The sequence below is a fragment of the Cryptotermes secundus genome, unplaced genomic scaffold, assembly GCF_002891405.2.
Source record: "Cryptotermes secundus unplaced genomic scaffold, Csec_1.0 scaffold533, whole genome shotgun sequence".
Lineage (NCBI taxonomy): Eukaryota > Metazoa > Arthropoda > Insecta > Blattodea > Kalotermitidae > Cryptotermes > Cryptotermes secundus.
Window position 1 is genome coordinate 985,974 of NW_019731275.1, and position 17,541 is coordinate 1,003,514.

At 35.9% G+C, this 17,541-nt stretch overlaps 1 protein-coding gene across 4 annotated transcripts in view; it reads left to right on the top strand.

The window, feature by feature from the left end:
• Positions 1–15,886, top strand: part of LOC111866833 (protein slit) — a 635,722-nt gene extending 619,836 nt beyond the window's left edge. For 2 of the 4 annotated variants that reach the window (XM_023856131.2, XM_023856132.2), the window contains exons 32-34: positions 1,502–1,804; positions 5,714–5,734; positions 14,160–15,886. In XM_023856131.2, coding sequence (XP_023711899.1) covers positions 1,502–1,804; positions 5,714–5,734; positions 14,160–14,386 — 551 coding nt within the window. In that variant the 3' untranslated portion in view covers positions 14,387–15,886. The remainder of the gene's footprint in view (positions 1–1,501; positions 1,805–5,713; positions 5,735–14,159) is intronic. The other 2 variants (XM_023856134.2, XM_033752430.1) reach the window with 1 other exon arrangement.
• The last annotated feature ends 1,655 nt before the right edge of the window (positions 15,887–17,541 follow it).

A 17,541-nucleotide genomic window follows, 5' to 3' on the forward strand; every position in this document is an offset into this window, starting at 1 on the left:
AGTTCTAATGTGGCTACCAGCGAGTTTTACTGTAGCAGTCGGCGACTTCAGTTGTACTGTGACAGCCGCCGAGTTATAACGTGGCCATCGCCGAAGATAGTTCCGAGCAAGCTTACGAGAGCGTGTTATCAACAGTTCTCCAGTCAGCGGACTATAGTTGGAGTATAGCAGCCGTCGCGGTAAGAAGATCCGGACGTGTGTGCGATTGTGTAATTGGGAGCGTGTGATACAGTGATACCTAGCTCCCCTACTGTAAACGTGTAGACTACTGAAGACAGAGTGAGCTGATTTGCGCGTAGGGTTATAAGTCGTGAAACTCCGCAACAGTGTTAACAGATTAATGCGCTTAGGGTTATAAAGTGTGAAACCCCGCAACTGTGAGATAATTAATTGTAGCCGTTATTTGTAGATCGTTAAATAAACCAATTAACCATCTCTACGGCGTCTTCAGTAACGTGAACACGTTACAGTATATTCTAAATATTCTTAGCAGTTGATTCCCCCTTAGTTTAAATAAAATTAAAATTATGTATAGAATTTCTTCTGTTGGTCATGTTGAACTTTCCACCATCAATATGACTACATTTTGGCTTATAGTTGTTATCTTGATCCTAATTGTTGTATATATGATACAGTTGTCACTGCTTGTGTTGTCTGTAATATGTTCATGTTTGATCATGTTTGGCTCCCAAGTTCATTAAATATTTTCTTCTTAGGATGGCTATGGAGCTAAGTATTTTGATGTCTTCTTATATTTTCTTGTTAAATTACTTTGTGTCCTTAATCACGTCCTTCCATGATCTGGCTGTGATTGTGTTGATGGATTTGTAGTCTTATTCAAGCTTATGCTAATGCATTTGCTTTCGTCACTTTTAAGTTCCAACAGTTAGAGTATTTCCATGAGTTCTAAATTTTAATAACATTTGAACCTATTAATATATTTAAATATACACTTTTAATATTTTAAAACTCCCAACAAGTTTTAAATACTAGTTTAATACATTCTTAAAGTAGCATAAAAACACAACCGTATAATCTGTGCATATAAAGGTGAATAATGAATAAGAAAGAATCACACTACATTTTTTTGTTTTATTGTAACTACAATGATTAGTACAATATACAAGTATATATATGGATCCATCTAAGAGGCACAATTCAGTAGTGTAAGGTTTGTTAATGTAGGTATCGCCCGATGATGGCTCCATGAGTTGAAACATGTTGCAAAGTCATACAACCAATAAACTCAGTTATGCACAGTGAAATGTGAGTGAGTTATTTGGTATATTTTTGTGTTTGACAGGAAGAATAAAACTCATATATAGTACTAACACAGAACAGGCTGTATCCCTTAAAGAACCCTTTGGCTGTTTACCAGAAAAAAATTATGAATCTTCCATGGTCTCCAAAATTATAAAAATGGGAACCTTAAAAATTTCCTGTAAACATTGACATTTCTTGTGCACAATGAAATCAGTTTAGAGGCTATTTCATGTGGCAGGTTGCTTGAAGGAGCTATGGGTGAACCACAAGCCAGCGGACTTCATGAACGCAGCACGGCAGCAGAAGGTGACTCCAGGCTGCTCCCTGTTGCAAGAAGAAGATGATGATGATGATGATGAGGAGCAGATGGAAGAAGATGAGGGGGGACCAGCAGCAGTTGTTGCAGCAGCACCTATGGCAGAGCAAGATAGCTGTGTGAACAATCAGTGTCAGCGAGGCAGCAAGTGCGTGCCCCGCTCCAGACCAAGGGAATACTCCTGTCGCTGTCGACCTGGTTGGGGGGGACGCTACTGTGAACAAGGTAAGGGAGTTGTTGCTTTCCTCTAGTGTACTCATGAGGTTTTGACAGATTTATTTTGCAGGTCAGTAAAAATGTTGGTCTGAAAATAAAGCTAACACACCAAACAGAGAACAGATTGTACAGTTCTGATGTCCTCATAAGTGTCTAACAGTGGTCATGTTTAAATTAGGCCGTTTAGTTTAGTGCAGGAACTCGTATCATCTGTCTGCTTTGCACATGCTGAAGATCAAGATATATAAAATAATAATTATGCCAGTTTCACTGTATATGTCTGAAACATGAAAGCTTACCCTGAGGAAAAAAATGCAAGTTCTGAAAACAAAATGAACAGAAAAATATGTGAACCTAAGATGGATGAGGTAAGTTTCAATGTTACAATATTTGATTCAGAACAGTTTCTCTTTCAATTGTTCATTTATGTAGTGATACCTAATGTCTATGTGCTTAGTCCTAAGCGTTACTTGTCCAGATTCTATTAGCTTGATTGCACTCTGATTGTCGACACACAGTTCAGCTTCCACCCTTTTTCCTGTCAACTCATCTATCAACGTCTTTAGATATTTCCATTCTTTACAGCACTCAGCTGCTGCAATATATTCGGCCTCAGTGGTTGATAATGCAACAATACTCTGTTTCCTAGAGCACCGTGATATTGGGCCCCCTGACATCATAATTACATATCCCGTTACACTCTTCCTATCCTTTACATCCCCTGCATAAACAGCATCACTAAATGCTTCCAGTTTCACAGTTTCGGAGTCAGATGAGGTATATTTTATTCCTGAATCTTGCATACATTTCACACACCTAAGGGTCCTTTTTACATTCTGAACAGCTATTTTGTCAGGATTTTCCAAGGTTCTACTTTCCACATTTACAGAGAATGCCATATCAGGTCTGGTTTAGAAGTCATATATAGCAGGCTTCCTACAGCTTCTCTGTAAGGAAATCTTGTGTCATTTTTGTCATTTTCTCCTTTGTCATTTGTTGGTGGGGTCGTGGCCGTGGGTGTTTTCATTTCTCGACTTTCTTGCATGTTGTATTTCTCCAACATCTTATTTTCTAACAGGTATATCTTACAAAAATGCATATAATCATCCACACATGTAAGGAAATATTTCTTATTGTCATAAGTGGTTCGGATCAATTGGTCGACACACGTCACTATGGATTATCTCTAATGGCTTTCCAGCCCTACTTCTTTCTGTATCAAATGGCCTGCATACAAACTGAACATATATCAAAATTTTTACACTTGCTCACACTTTCTGGTATCCCTTGGCATATCTCTTGTAGTTTACTAAGATTCGCATAACTTATGTGACCTAGCTTTCTATGCCACTCTACACTTATCTCTTGCTGAGTCTTCATAGCTTCATTCCTCATGCTAAAATTAATTACAAACAATCCTTTTTTCTTTCAATTACAACATTTTTGTCCTTGAGTATCTGGACTTTCTCTTTTGTAAACAACACTTCTCCATCGTTTTCTGTAATACAGTGAACTGACAGCAGGTTTTTGCTGAGTTCTGGAACATATGAAACCTTTTTCAAACTACACTCTTTAAATTCCAGATTGCCTATTTCTTTTGGAGTCATACTTTGATTTTTCTTTGCTACCTTTATACACTGAGTATATGCCTCAAATCAGTCTTCACATTTGTCATATGACATATGCTGCTACTATCCACAACATACATTTTGTCTTTTTTACTTGCATCACTCACGTGGGTTTCTGCTGCTTCAGCTAGAAAATTGACCTTGCTTCTTGTATTCCTATCTTTAAAATAACAGTCCTTTTCAGCATGGTTCGTTTTCTTACATACTCTACATTGTTTTCTCGTATCACTGTCCTTATTTCTAAAGTAGCAGTCCTTTTCAGAGTGATTATTCCTTTTACAGATAGAGCAATTTCTCTTACCTTTGTTGGGGGCAGTTGATCTGGGCATGACCTATTTGATTACAATTGAAACACTTGAAAGGGGTTTTACTTTTGGTTTTAGTTACTGTCTTAAAAGCTGTGCTTTCCTCTTCTTTAGTTGTTATCTTGCACTTCACTTCTTCCAACATCAATCTGGCCACCAGGTTGTCAAGGGTTCTGTCCACGGTCACCGATGAGTCCCAGGCAGTGCTGAAGTGTTTGTAGTCTTCTGGTAGAATTGTTGTTATTTTTGTCATGATCAATTTTCATCAACGTTTTGGTTCAGTTGACGAAGCTTGAAGGCAGTGTTCTGCACATGACTTATATTCGTCATCATATCCTTAGTTTTGTCATACTTGAAATGGTAGAAGTCTTGTAGCAGAAGAAACTTCTGTTGAGAGGTTGCTGATAAATTTGCTTCAAGGTGTCGTACATTTCTTTCGCGGTTGTGCATGTCACAGTGTGGGTCTTCACGTGTTTCTCTATTGTTCTCACTATGTAGTATTGGCACTTTGCATCTCGCATCTTCCATTTCCTTATATTTTCTTTGTTTCTGCCTTGGTCACTTAACAGGTCGCTGCCATCAACGATGTTTATCAGTTCTTTTGCACGCATCAGATTGTTGATTTCAAAATCCCACAGTGGAAATGAGTTGGTGTCCTTCAGTTTTGGCAAATGAGTTACCTCTGTTGTCTCTGTGGTTGCCATTTTTTCATTTTTCTTCTGTCTTCTCCTTTTTTTTTTTTTTTTGACCAAATCTGGGCCCATAACTTGTTGATTTTCTTTGTGCCATGCTTACATGTCACTTAACAGCCATATTTGGTGAGAAGAAACTTTTTATTATAATACAAAACAAAAAACAAATGAATATAGCAGTACAACGCACACAGTCACAAGAGAAAAACACAACACAGAGCACAATACACACATGAATGTAGGAAGAGTGCTCCAATAGAGGAGGATTGGCGTGACTCACGTATTTGAGATACGACGTATGGATGACGAATCCTGAAAGGTTTTAATATTTAGAATTTATTGTTATACATGACGAATACACATTTTAGTCATTTTATGATGGAGACATCATGGCATGCAGTGCAGTAGTTTGACATGGATAGAGACACACCTGAAGATGGCACATTAGTGCCGAAACATGTAGTGTAAAAGTGAAGAGAAAGGTGAAATTGTGTGCACTGTAAGATGGCTAGCATAGATACACATCATGAATATAGATCACTATTACCAACTTGAACATATTTACATTACTAAATTGTCAACAAATGTAACCAAACTGATCCAGTAGCAGGGATCTTTGTATAATGTGAACTTTTTAACTATAGTCTTTCATATATAGAATTTTTCCCACAATACCTAAGAGATGAAGTAAACATCATGGTAGGATACAACAGAAGCATTTACCCCTTAAAATAAAAAAAAATTCACAAACTCTTTTCATCTTAAAGACTATTTGTAAAAGGTCATAAATATTGTTTACTGTTAATAAATACAATGTTAGTTTTATCTGTACTCTGCACATTTGTAAATAAATGTTATAAAATGTATACACACCATGACAAAGCACATCACGGCTCAAATGCTTTTGTTTGACTAATGATATTGGAACTGTTAGTTTTGCTAGCATTTAATTTCAGTTATGGTGCATGCTGAACAGAATATATTGCAGGCAGCAACTAAACAATGAAGTTTTTTCTCATTCTTTTTTTTTCTGCCATTGAATTACTTTCTTGTATGCAACTTATATTTTTCTTGAAATCTAATATTTTCTGAACTAGCAATAATTGCGCTTACTTTCATGCCTCTTGGTGGAACCCTCAATCAAGAGATAAATGCTAAGTTGATTATGATGGTCTGGGCATATGGGATGGTTGCTGTACATGTGCCTGAAAGTAGCTGTGATAACAACATGACTATTTTTTCATTATCATATTATTTGTTTCCTTTTGTGTCTTTCTATTCTGCTAACTCCAGATGTGAGCTTCGGGTACCAAGGTATGTATAAAACATTTTTTGTTATGGGAAGGTAGTCTTCTCACTTAACTTTCCCCCAGATTAGGTCTATAGTGAATCATTTTTTGCACATGCTGTATGCAGCAGGAAATATATCCACTCATTTCACTTCATGTTCATGGGAAATGTATTTGCTGAATGAGCCATCCTGGCTCAACTACAGATGGCTTAAATGAGAAAATGTTTTGCCCTTAAATCATCTCCACACCTTGAAGTCGAAAGAAACAGGTGCTAGAGCAAAACTTTGAATTTGCATTCCTCAGTGTTATATATTTTTTTTGTTGTGGCCAAAAACCCATGAGGATAATGTTACATTGTAACCATTTTCAAGTTGCTTAAATTTACATTTTTACCAAATTTTAACTTTCTTTTCAAGATCCTGGTAAGAGAAATTCCCTACAGCCTGTGATGAAAAGTTCAAAGAAACAGTGGTGCTGTTCTGCTCATGTTCAGAGTTTCTTTGTAAAGTAGGCATATCTGTTCATGTGAATATTTCTGAACCTCACATAAGTGAGCTGAACCAATTACAGAATCACGCACATATTCAGGTTCACCATTATGCTTAGGGACCTGCAGCCATTTGTTTTGCTATCAAGTTGGCTGTTGACAGTATCTGCAACAGTTGTTGTGTGTAAACTTATGTATATCCATAAGTAATTTTGGTTGTCTGAAATGTAGGTAATAAAGCAAAACTGGAAACAGTTACAATAAATAATGAAATTAATACTGTAATGCAAGTTGATGCTCATACTGTAACATGTGTACATGATATGAGGACATGGGTACTGGCAGGTGAGGGAAAACTAGGCTTTTTCTCTCCCCCCCCCCCAATTTTTGTGGAAAAAATCAAAATTGAAAGCGTTTACTTCAGTGATTAGTAAAAACTGTCTAAAATGACATAAATGTAAATTTGTAAGAAAATATTCTGACTCCCTGTGGAGGGGACTTGGCAACATGCATGCTATTTCTTGTTTATATTGCTATTGTGTTCAGACACGCATATTTTAAATGGTTTGCCAAAGTTATGGTAAAAAATAATTCACATCTTTCTTTATGCTACATTATTTTCATTTCCTTAATTTTACAATTTCCTTGATTTCATGGTGTTTCTTTTGTGGTTTCTTTAAAAGTATAAAATTGAGGTTTTACTAAATTAGATGAATTCAGTACCATTAGCCAGTGGCTTTTCATCATACAGGCCTGAGCTTAATCTCAGTGCAGTTCATAATGGGTTTTGTGGTGTACAAAATGGTACTCTGGCAGGTTTTCTTCTTAGTGCAATGGATTTATTGGACCACAGCTGTGTTGCAGGTTTTCTTAGGTAGGCCTGTGTTTAATGTATATAATGTTTTAGCAGTCAGCTCTACTCTGTATTCAGATAATTGGTTGTCATTTTACAGACAGATTTTTTAAAACTATTTCAGCATACTTTCTTCATTTTTAAGGAAAGACAGCTAGTGGCATCATCATATCCATGTTTTCATATTTCCTGGCATGTCTGTGTCCTCCACTAATAACTTTTAAACCTATTGATAAATATCCACAACATATAGTATGAACATTACACCACCTCATGCCTGTGATAATCAGCTTCCTCTCATCATTGATAGTGTGGCATATTTGCTCAAAGCAAGAACTGTGGAGCCAGAGAAGCATCCATTGCTGGCGAACAGCTCTGAAAGCAGGTTACTAGGCAGCAGATTCTTAATAAGAGAAAACAGACGACCGCTGCTAGGGAACGGCTCAGTAAACACGTCCCCACAGCAACAGATACGAAAATGAATGATGTTATCTGTGTGGGCTATACCGAGAAGACAACTGGGGCAATTAAGTCAGTTTTGTACAGGAGTCTGGAGAAAAGAGTCAGTTGGAAGGAAGCTGACATTCAGAGAGGCACTGTAATTACTTTTCTTCTGAGTTGTGTGTATGAGTGGTCAATAAAGCCAATCCAAAAATATGTCTCTAAACCACATGAACGCCCAACAATACAAACATGGGAACAGGGCTTGTGCCACCTGCTGTATACTCCTGAAATTTAGTGTAGGAACAAGTCTTTTAAAAAGAGAAATGTAACTTAGTTAGTTAGTTATTGGAGAGGGTGGGTTTCCCCATGCACTTAGACCTGTATTGGTCCATTGTGCTTCCCTCTATGATATTCTACCAGTCTCTATATCCTACCGGTACTGGTGCTTACCATCAGTCCTGCCCAGCCAGCGAGACCGGCTCTACTAGCTGAGAGGTATCTATATAATTCTTCCCCCATCTACCAGAGGTATTAGAGACTGCTGTTGGGCGGGAAACGTCCGTAATTTTGCCTCAGTGACCTCCTTTGGAGATATGAGGTTTTTTTACATGCCGTAAAGCTACAACACGGGACCCACGGCTTAAAGTCCCTCCCAGAGGACTTGTTCCCTGAATTTTTCCACCCTTAAAAATTCGACGACCTCTGCCGGGTATTTGAACCCGCATACTACGAGTCATGAGGTGGGAACTTTACCTGTAGACTACGGAGGCCGCTGAAATGTAACTTTCTTAAGATAATTATTTGAACGATTTTAAACAATACAGCAGCTGTGCAATATTGCCCTTTGTCTTTTTGTTTGACAGCAATAATAAATGAATCATTATAGATAGGTTTGTGGAATTTTGTATAGAGTTATATTATAAATGTACCCTACAAACTCTGCATGCGATATTTATATGTCATAAATTACAAACAGTAACAGTGTGAAATTTTAAGGTTTTACTATGCACAGAAATACTATATCAGTATGAGTATAATTAATTAGCGATTTGTAGATCTTTTTAGTCTGACCATGTGGACTGAAACATTCAAGTAATGCAGGTGTTGTAAGTTCATCTGAGAACTTACCATTTTTGGGATCAGTTGTTAGGTTTACAATAATCAGATTGTATGTAAACAAAGTGACAGAAGGTTGGAGAAAACTGTATAATGAGGAGCTTCATAATTTGTACTCTTCTCCAAGTATAATTAGAATGATCAAGTCAAAGAGGATGAGGTGGGCAGGTCATGTAGCACGAATGGGGGAGGCAAGGAATGCATATAGGATATTGGTGGGAAAGCCAGAAGGAAAGAGACCACAGGTAAGACCAAGGCCTAGGTGGGTGGACAATATTAGAATGGATCTTAGAGAGATAGAATGGGATGGTATTGACTGGATAGATCTGACTCAGGATAGGGACCAGTGGAGGGCTCTTGTGAACACGGTAATGAACCTTTGGGTTCCATAAAATGCTGGGAAATTCTTGAGTAGCTGCAGAATGGGCGGCTCCTCCAGAAGGGCTCTGCTCCATGAGTAAGTAAGTAAGTATGTTAACAACAAGACCACTCCAGTGGTCAGCACAGTCATCTTGGATTCATTCTTTCTTAATGAATCATAGGAGATTAATGATTTTCTGTGAGTGAATCATGAAATCTAGTTAAAAATATGGCTGAAGAATTTGGAGACAGCAGGACTTTGACACCTCCAAGTCAGTCACTGTTGACCTAGGTTAATTGGAAGATGGGTGACCACTTGAGTTTGGGTTGGCTAGTGATTAGACAGTTGAGGCTAGACTGTATTACAGCTGCATGTATGAGGATGTTATCATGATTTTAGTGACGACAGACGTGGTTTGGATTGTTAATCAGATTTCTTGAACTCTTAAAAATCATAAGTACAAGTAAGGATTATGCTGTCACTATTCTGCATACTTCACATATCACTGTATCACCATATCACCATGTCTTCTGAGGCTTTCTTTATTGGAAGCCATCACAACACAACAATTAATAATATATGTTTGTAGTTTCAAGTAGTACTTTACTACATGTTTTGGCTTTCAAGAAGCCATCATCAGATAAATACACTTAAAAACTTCTTTAGCTATTGAATTGCATGCTAATTACATGATGTAGTATTAGATTTTTCAAATAGTATACAATAATATAAAATATAAAATTACAATGAAAGTAAAAGTTGTACATATTATTATATTTAAAAGTAGGTAGTTGTGATCATAATAATATGTGATGGTGCTTATGCGGACATGTATACACAGACAGATGTTATGGTGCTTGGAGGTTGCTTGCTATATTGTAAGTTATTATTTAATTTGATTGCTATTTGATGGGTGCCTCCATTTATGTGTATATATCTGATCTGCTGAGGAGATGGATTACAATTGATTTGGAATGTATGTTGTTATGAGTACTGTGTAGGTGGGTGGGGGCGGGGGAACAAGGGTTGTAGTGGATGTAGGATGGAGGTAAAATTGTTGTTTATGCTTGGTAGGCTGTGTCATATATTGGGTTAAATGTTTTGGTAAGATTTTCGTTCAGTTGGATATTTTGCTTGCTGATTTCATATATATGAAATCTTTCATGAGTATCCAACATTCGTCCCGACTTTCCAATGTACAAGATTTCCATAATTTTATCTATAGTTCAGTATTCGTGTGTATATGTTGGGTGAATTTGGAATTTTGTCCACCATTCCTTATGTCCTATTATTCTTTTATATGCTCGCCCAGTTTGTCATATATAGTATTTTTGTGGACACTTTGTACATTGTAATTGGTAAACTTATCTTAAACTTAACATTCATATTTTTATGTATTCTCAATTAGTGTTTGATATTGTTCCTAGTTATAAATGAGATACCAGCTTCAGTATTCTTATATAGTTTAGTAATTGTTCTAATTTCAAATCCAAAAAAGGTAAAATGGCAATACCTTTATCTGATTTTGCTGTCATTGATTGATTATTGATTAATTTCTGTTTGAAATTACAAACATATATTATTAATTGTTGTGTTGTGTTGGAAAAATCATAGACAAATTGAAAACAACTAACTCATATGGTTATGATGAGATCCCTATCAAAATACTAAAAAGTTGTAAACATTTTATTACTTCACCTTTAACTTATATAATTAATAGATCGTTAGTTACTGGTATATTCCCTGATAGACTCAAATTTTCTGAGATAAAACCTATATACAAGAATGGTGATAAAAATCTTATCAGTAACTATAGACCCATATCATTATTGGCTTCTTTCTCTAAGATATTTGAAAGAGTGCTGTTTGCAAGACTTTGTCATCATCTGACTAATAATAACGTGTTGGCAAGCGAACAGTTTGGATTTCGATCTGATTCTTCCACTGAAAAGGCTATCAATAGACTGTTTGACCAGATTTTAAGTGCCCTAAATGTTGGTCAAAATGTGGGCGTAATATTTTGCGACTTGAGGAAAGCGTTTGTTGTGTGAATCACAAGATCTTATTGTCTAAATTGGAATTTTATGGCATTACAGGACCGATGCATAAAATAATAGCATCATATCTTAGAGGAAGATTTCAAAGAATAAGACTACAAGCTAAAGACTGTAATTTGAATATTCGTTCTAGTTGGGGTGTAATCTCACATGGTGTCCCACAGGGATCAATTTTGGGACCCCTTTTGTTTTTGATTTATATTAATGATTTACCCTTAGTATTAAATAGGATTTCTTCTCCTATTCTTTATGCAGATGATACTAGCGTAATTATATGTAATCCGGATCCTCTAAATTTTCTTCACAATGTGACTGAAGTTTTCAATAAATTAAATTCATGGTTCAATGCCAATTTATTATCTTTAAATTTTTCTAAAACCGAATTCATTAAGTTCAAAACAAAGAATATATACGAGCACGCTACTAAGATAGTATATGATGATATGGAAATTTCTAATTCATCCCATATAAAGTTTTTGGGAGTTAACATTGTAAACACATTATCTTGGAAAACTCATATTGACTTACTCATCCCAAAACTTAGCTCTGCATGTTATGCAATCAGAGCTATTAAACCATATGTAAATCAGGAAACCTTGTTGATGGTTTACTATGCTTATTTTCATTCANTCCTTATACATTTATTCACTTTTATGCTTTGTGGTACTTAACATGGATCAATATCAATTTGTATCTGATGTACATAACAGAGACACTAGACAAGGTTTTAACCTTAATCTTTATCAACCTTCAACTCATTTATCATTATACCAGAGAGGCTCGTATTATATGGGCATTAAATTATTCAATAGTCTTCCATTAAACCTGAAACAATTATACAGAGATGTCAAACAATTTAAATTAAAGATAAAGGAATTTTTATATAATCACTCATTTTATACCTTGGAAGAGTATTTTGTGTATTTTAATTGAAGGGTAATTTTGACACTGATCATACTCATGAGTTTTAGTTGTATTATTTATCTATAAGTGTACATTGACTTAGTACTTTTGTACTGTTTATTTATTTAATTTTATTATTTGTATTTTATTTATTATACTTTGGAAGAGAATTCTGAGTATCTTTAAGATGTAGTATTAATCTGATAAGGTCATATTCATATATTTTGTACAAAGGTGTTAACAGTTTTAAATTGAATCTGAAGAATTCTAGTCTTGTTACTCATTTTATGTATTGGAAGAGTATTTTGTGAATTTTAATAGGAAAAGTAAACTTAATGCTGGTTATTTTCTTGGGTTTTAGTTGTATTATTTTATTATATCTGTATGATTATCATTTTGTGCTGTATTTATTGTTGTTTCTTTTATATATTTGAGGTGTGTTTTGGGTATTTTTGATAGGAAGGGTTGAATTGATACTCGTTATGCTTTTTATGATCTCAGTAGTATTATTTAACATATATGTATATTGACTTGGTACCTTGTACTGTTTTTATTTATGTGTTTTGTTTGACTTTTCCACATCCTCTGAATGTATTTCTAGTATTGGATTTATGGAAATAAAGACTACTACTACTACTAGCCTTCAATAAAGAAATATATAATGCACAACAGGATGCATTCACTGAAAATCTTCTCAGTCTCTTACAGTCTTCACTAGCCATTGCTTGATAGTGTCTTCAATGGCAGACATTCCCCTTCCTCTCTATTCAAATCTGTCCCTGGCCTTGGCTACCATCTTCTGGCAGCAATAGCTCACAATAACTGAACCCCAGCAGTTACCTAATTGACTGCTACAGCTGACTGGTTCTGCTTATAACATCTTGGCATGGATTGCATAGAAAACACCGTTCCTCTGTTGCAGTGCAATTATTGCTTAGTGATGGCATGACATTCCATTGTTGTGTGTGTGTGGCTATCAGCACGGACTGCGCAGAAAACACATTCCTCTGTTGGTGTGTACATGTGGCTGCCTATTAATGGCCAGCTGTTGTGACTCCACAGTTCTTGCTTAGAGCAAGTATACCACAATATGTATCTATCACTTTATCCCATAAGTCAGGTCCTCAGGGACAGTCTGAAAAATCAGAACTTAATTTCCACATTGATGTACCCGATCACTCCAGAAGACTTTATTGCATTTGGCCACCATGCAGATTTAGAGTGTATTTGTATTAAGACACAGTCTAACATAGTCCCATCATCTATACCATGGTCTTCTAAGTAGATTGCATGAAGTTTTCCACTAAAATTATTTTATCCTTCGCTTATATCTCCCATATATTTTGCATGCCCAGAGAAACGAATGAATAGGAAGTATGTTGCTGGGGCCTAATTTTAATTCCTTTTTACATATACTAGGTAGCTTATTTTTATGCTCTGTAATATTCCTGTGTCATAGGTGGTTCAGTCTTTTCTTGGATGTTAAAACAGATCAGTTGATCAGTCACCTTCATCTAGTTGCCGCATTTGAGGATGCATAATGTGGCTTCCGTGCCCCCAGTATGCCTTTTTGGTGTTAGTTATTGGTTACAGTGATAGCTTGCATAGATATCATATTATATGTTTGGAGCAGAAATAATGGTTTAGTGATTTTAAGGAAATAAATAACCAAGCAACTTGTAAATGTTTAATTTTTTTTTATTTCATATCAAGTCAGTCACTGCATGAAAGAAGTTTCCTATATTTTTGAGCTGAACCAGATTTTAAATACTACAGCTCATTTATGTATTGTTACATTCCAGTAGCTGATGGCTCCACAGATAGCTGAGATCTTAGGTTGCATGATAAGAGAATATTAGTACGAGAAATAGGGACAAAAAAGGAAATTTGTAAGAGAAACAAGTTGCTTGATCATTTTGGAAGGTATACTCTATAGGAGAGGAGGTTTCTAAATACAAGAAAAGACTTTGCAAGATGTTAGTCTTTCAAATGATCTACAGTGACGAAATAAATCAATCAATCAATCAATCAGACAGTACAAGATATATAGCAATGTGAGTACTGAATATATCAATAAAATATGCCAAATAGATTGCATGTTATGTTGGTTTAAGTAATATGAGTTGCAGAGAATACTGCCTCAAAAGGGCCAGATGGTATAGATTGGCAGGGACTATTTATTACCTGGATGTGAGTGATTATTATGACTTTTGCTTGTTTGGACAGGCCCAACTTGCCGCAAGGAACAGACAAGAGAGTACTATGCAGAGAATGGTTGCCGGTCACGCAAACCAGTGAAGCTGGCTCGATGTGAAGGCAGTTGTGGGTCAAGTTGCTGCCGTGCGCGTAAAACCAAACGCCGCAAGGTGCGTCTAATCTGCAATGATGGTACACGGTACACCAAAGATGTTAACATAGTGCGCAAGTGTGCATGCACCAAGAAGTGCTACTGACTATCAGGCCCCTCCTATTATAATACACTGCAACACGTTGCTCTCCCACCTACACAACTCGATGGTGATGCCTCACACCCAAATGTGGTGGCAACAGCCACGGACTCTGATGGCTACGGCTTCTGTTTCATAAAGATTGGCATGTTTTATTTTGTAAATATTTCAATCTTCAGTGCGCTATTTATTATAATCTCATGGTCTCTGTGTATCTGCTTGTTTCTCCTGTTACCATAAAAAATGTATGTTTTTACGAAGCTTCTTCTGTCTCAAAATACCTCAGTGAGATTTAGAGTCAACATTATTTGTAAAATACAGTACACAGAAAGTATTTGAGGGCATGAAACCCAAGGACAGTAAAATTAGTCTTTAGGTAATCAGCTTTGAAATTATTGCTTTGACAGATCAGCATTGCATTTTGTTTCCTGAACTCTACAACTGTCGTGATCCTGCACTTCTCTGTATGAGGGCATTTTTAACATTTTAATTGCTATGTTATTATGATCTGTGGTTCCTAAACCATGCTGAAAAAATTTCATTGATGCCTTGACATTCGTTACATGAGGAATTATCATATATTTATATTTATGAAAACAATCACCAGAATCTATTTCCTGAAGGGATTCTAGAATATCTTCAAGTAGAATAAATTGCTTATGCTTCACAGATGCCATGATGATGGAAATAGGTTGATGAAAGCAGATGTTTGGTACAATTATTTATTTATTTAAAATATTGTGTTCAAAATGTGAAATATTATCAAAACTATTCCCTAAGGATACAGAAATTCATGTATGAATTTAGAAGAGCACTAAATATATACACTTCATACAATAAGGTTGCAAAATTTAAATTGATTCTACTCAGTCACAGCACTTGAGAATCATGTTGACAGTAATGAGTATTCTCAGAGTCACTGCACCAAAGAGGTTAAGTATGTTGATTCTGAATTGTGTTCTTCCATGTACTATATATCACACCATCATGTGGTATTTTCTTAGTTGCCATGTGCAGGAATTCTTTGGAAATATTTATCAGCACAGATCAGTTACAAAGATTTATGGAATGTTCTTTTTTGACTGTCATCCAAAATGACAGCCCATCTCAGTTACTATGTTCATGGCCTAAAGACTTAATATGATCTCTGGTATTACCCATTTCTACTAGAGAACCTGACATTTTATAAACATTTATAAATATCGCAAAGTCTCGTCAGTGTGTCCACTATTATGTTTGCACATTCATAATGCTATGATTTTATGGTCATACCATAATACTAAAAAATACATACATTGTTATTGGCACATCTATTTTGTCATTTTTATTTTTAGTTCTATGAAAATCATGCTAATGATGTTTAACTATGAATTTTTTAAATCAGGAACATTATTTGTTCACACAGTCAAAGGGGCACATGACAGCATAGTCGGCTGAGGCACTATGCTACAAGCTGGAAGGTCAGGGGTTCAATTCCTGATGAGGTAATTGGATTTTTTAACTGCCTTAATCCTTCCAGCCACATTATAGCCCTGGCGTCGACTCAGCCACTAACAGAAATGAGCATCAGGAGTTTTCCTGGGGGTTAAAGGGTAGCTGGCACTTAAGGCTGACAACCTCACTGCCCCTTGTGAGCCAATTATCTAGAAAATTTGGGAGCTTTGACATCCCACAACGCTATGGGCCTCCATGGCCTGTTACAGGGATAACTTAGTTTAGCATATAGTCAGATATATTTCATAACATCACCCTGGCAGTCAAAGGGTTAGTAAAATTGTAAGTAGTTGCTCTCTGACATTTTGAATGCTATTGAAATAAAAACTAATAGTAAAATATTTATGTTAAACTTCTGACTTATCACACTAATGAAAGTTAATTTTCTTTAAGTTTAATGTGAAATGTATGTTTTATAGAGTGTATAAATTCAGATTAGCATAATAATGTGTAAACAGGACAGAAGGAGCTCCATAACACACTTGCATACGTTCTGTTTACGACCTGTAACACAGTGCAAATCCAAGACCATCGAGAATAGTGTATCTGTCTTTTTCCCCCATGGATTTGCAACTCTGTTGCAATCTGAGCAGAGATGGGAGGGGCCTTGATTTGAAGCAAAAATGAATGGAGCTAATCATCACTCCTTCTGAAGACAGAAGGCAGTGTTTGTATATAACACGGCTGGATTGCCTCAAAGAACCAGGGCCTAACTTAGCCCCTGTAATTCATAGTATCTCCTGTGTCAAAATGCTTTTGTTAAGTTGACTCTTGTCATTTTTATGCTACTTCATCCATCTTCTGGAAAGAAACTCATCGTGTTGTGCATATTGTGTTCTCGTTTTTTATTTTTTTTTTAAATGGACACTATTGTGTTTATGTAAACACTTACTTGTGAAATGTCATCCTTCAGTATATACATAAAACCCTTCATTAATATTGTTACATAAACATGCAGTACCATATTTTTAATGGCACTCACTTCTGACAAGAAAACTTTGAATGTGACCATATTTATTAATTCCTATATATATATAAATAAATAAATGGAACAGTATATTTGAGTGTAAATAACTGCAAATTGTGTAGACAGTTAGATTTATAAGAGTACCTTGATGTGTTTACCTGACAGAGCTCTTAGCAACATCTGTAGATACTTCGGTGATTTATATTCATACACAGGTAGAGACATTTGTGTTCCACAGGTTACCCAGACTGTGCTTTTTGATAATATTTGTGTAATAGTGATTGGAGCAGAGATTGTTATGATACTGCCAATCTGAAGGGCATCTCGGCCAAGACTGGAATCAAGTGTGGAATGTGTCTGTTCACAGATGAGGTGGCTCTAGGTTGCTTTCATCCCTACAATATTTCTCCCTTCTCCCTCCCCTGCTTGAGCTGGATGCCCCTGGTAATGAGCCAATACATTTGTAATGTGTACAAAATAAATTATACTTAAAGTAGTGTGTTATAATAATGAGCTGTTTTCTTTATTTTATTCATCTTCATCTCCAGCCTGGAGTATTAATTACATAGAGAAATTCATTCATGAAACTCTTTCGAGGAAGACACAAAGGAGCTTTTCTGAACAATAAATTATACAATGTATTGAATTAGAAATGTCTGTTGTTTAAAATTGAGACAATGGAGTAGTTTCACTACTGTCA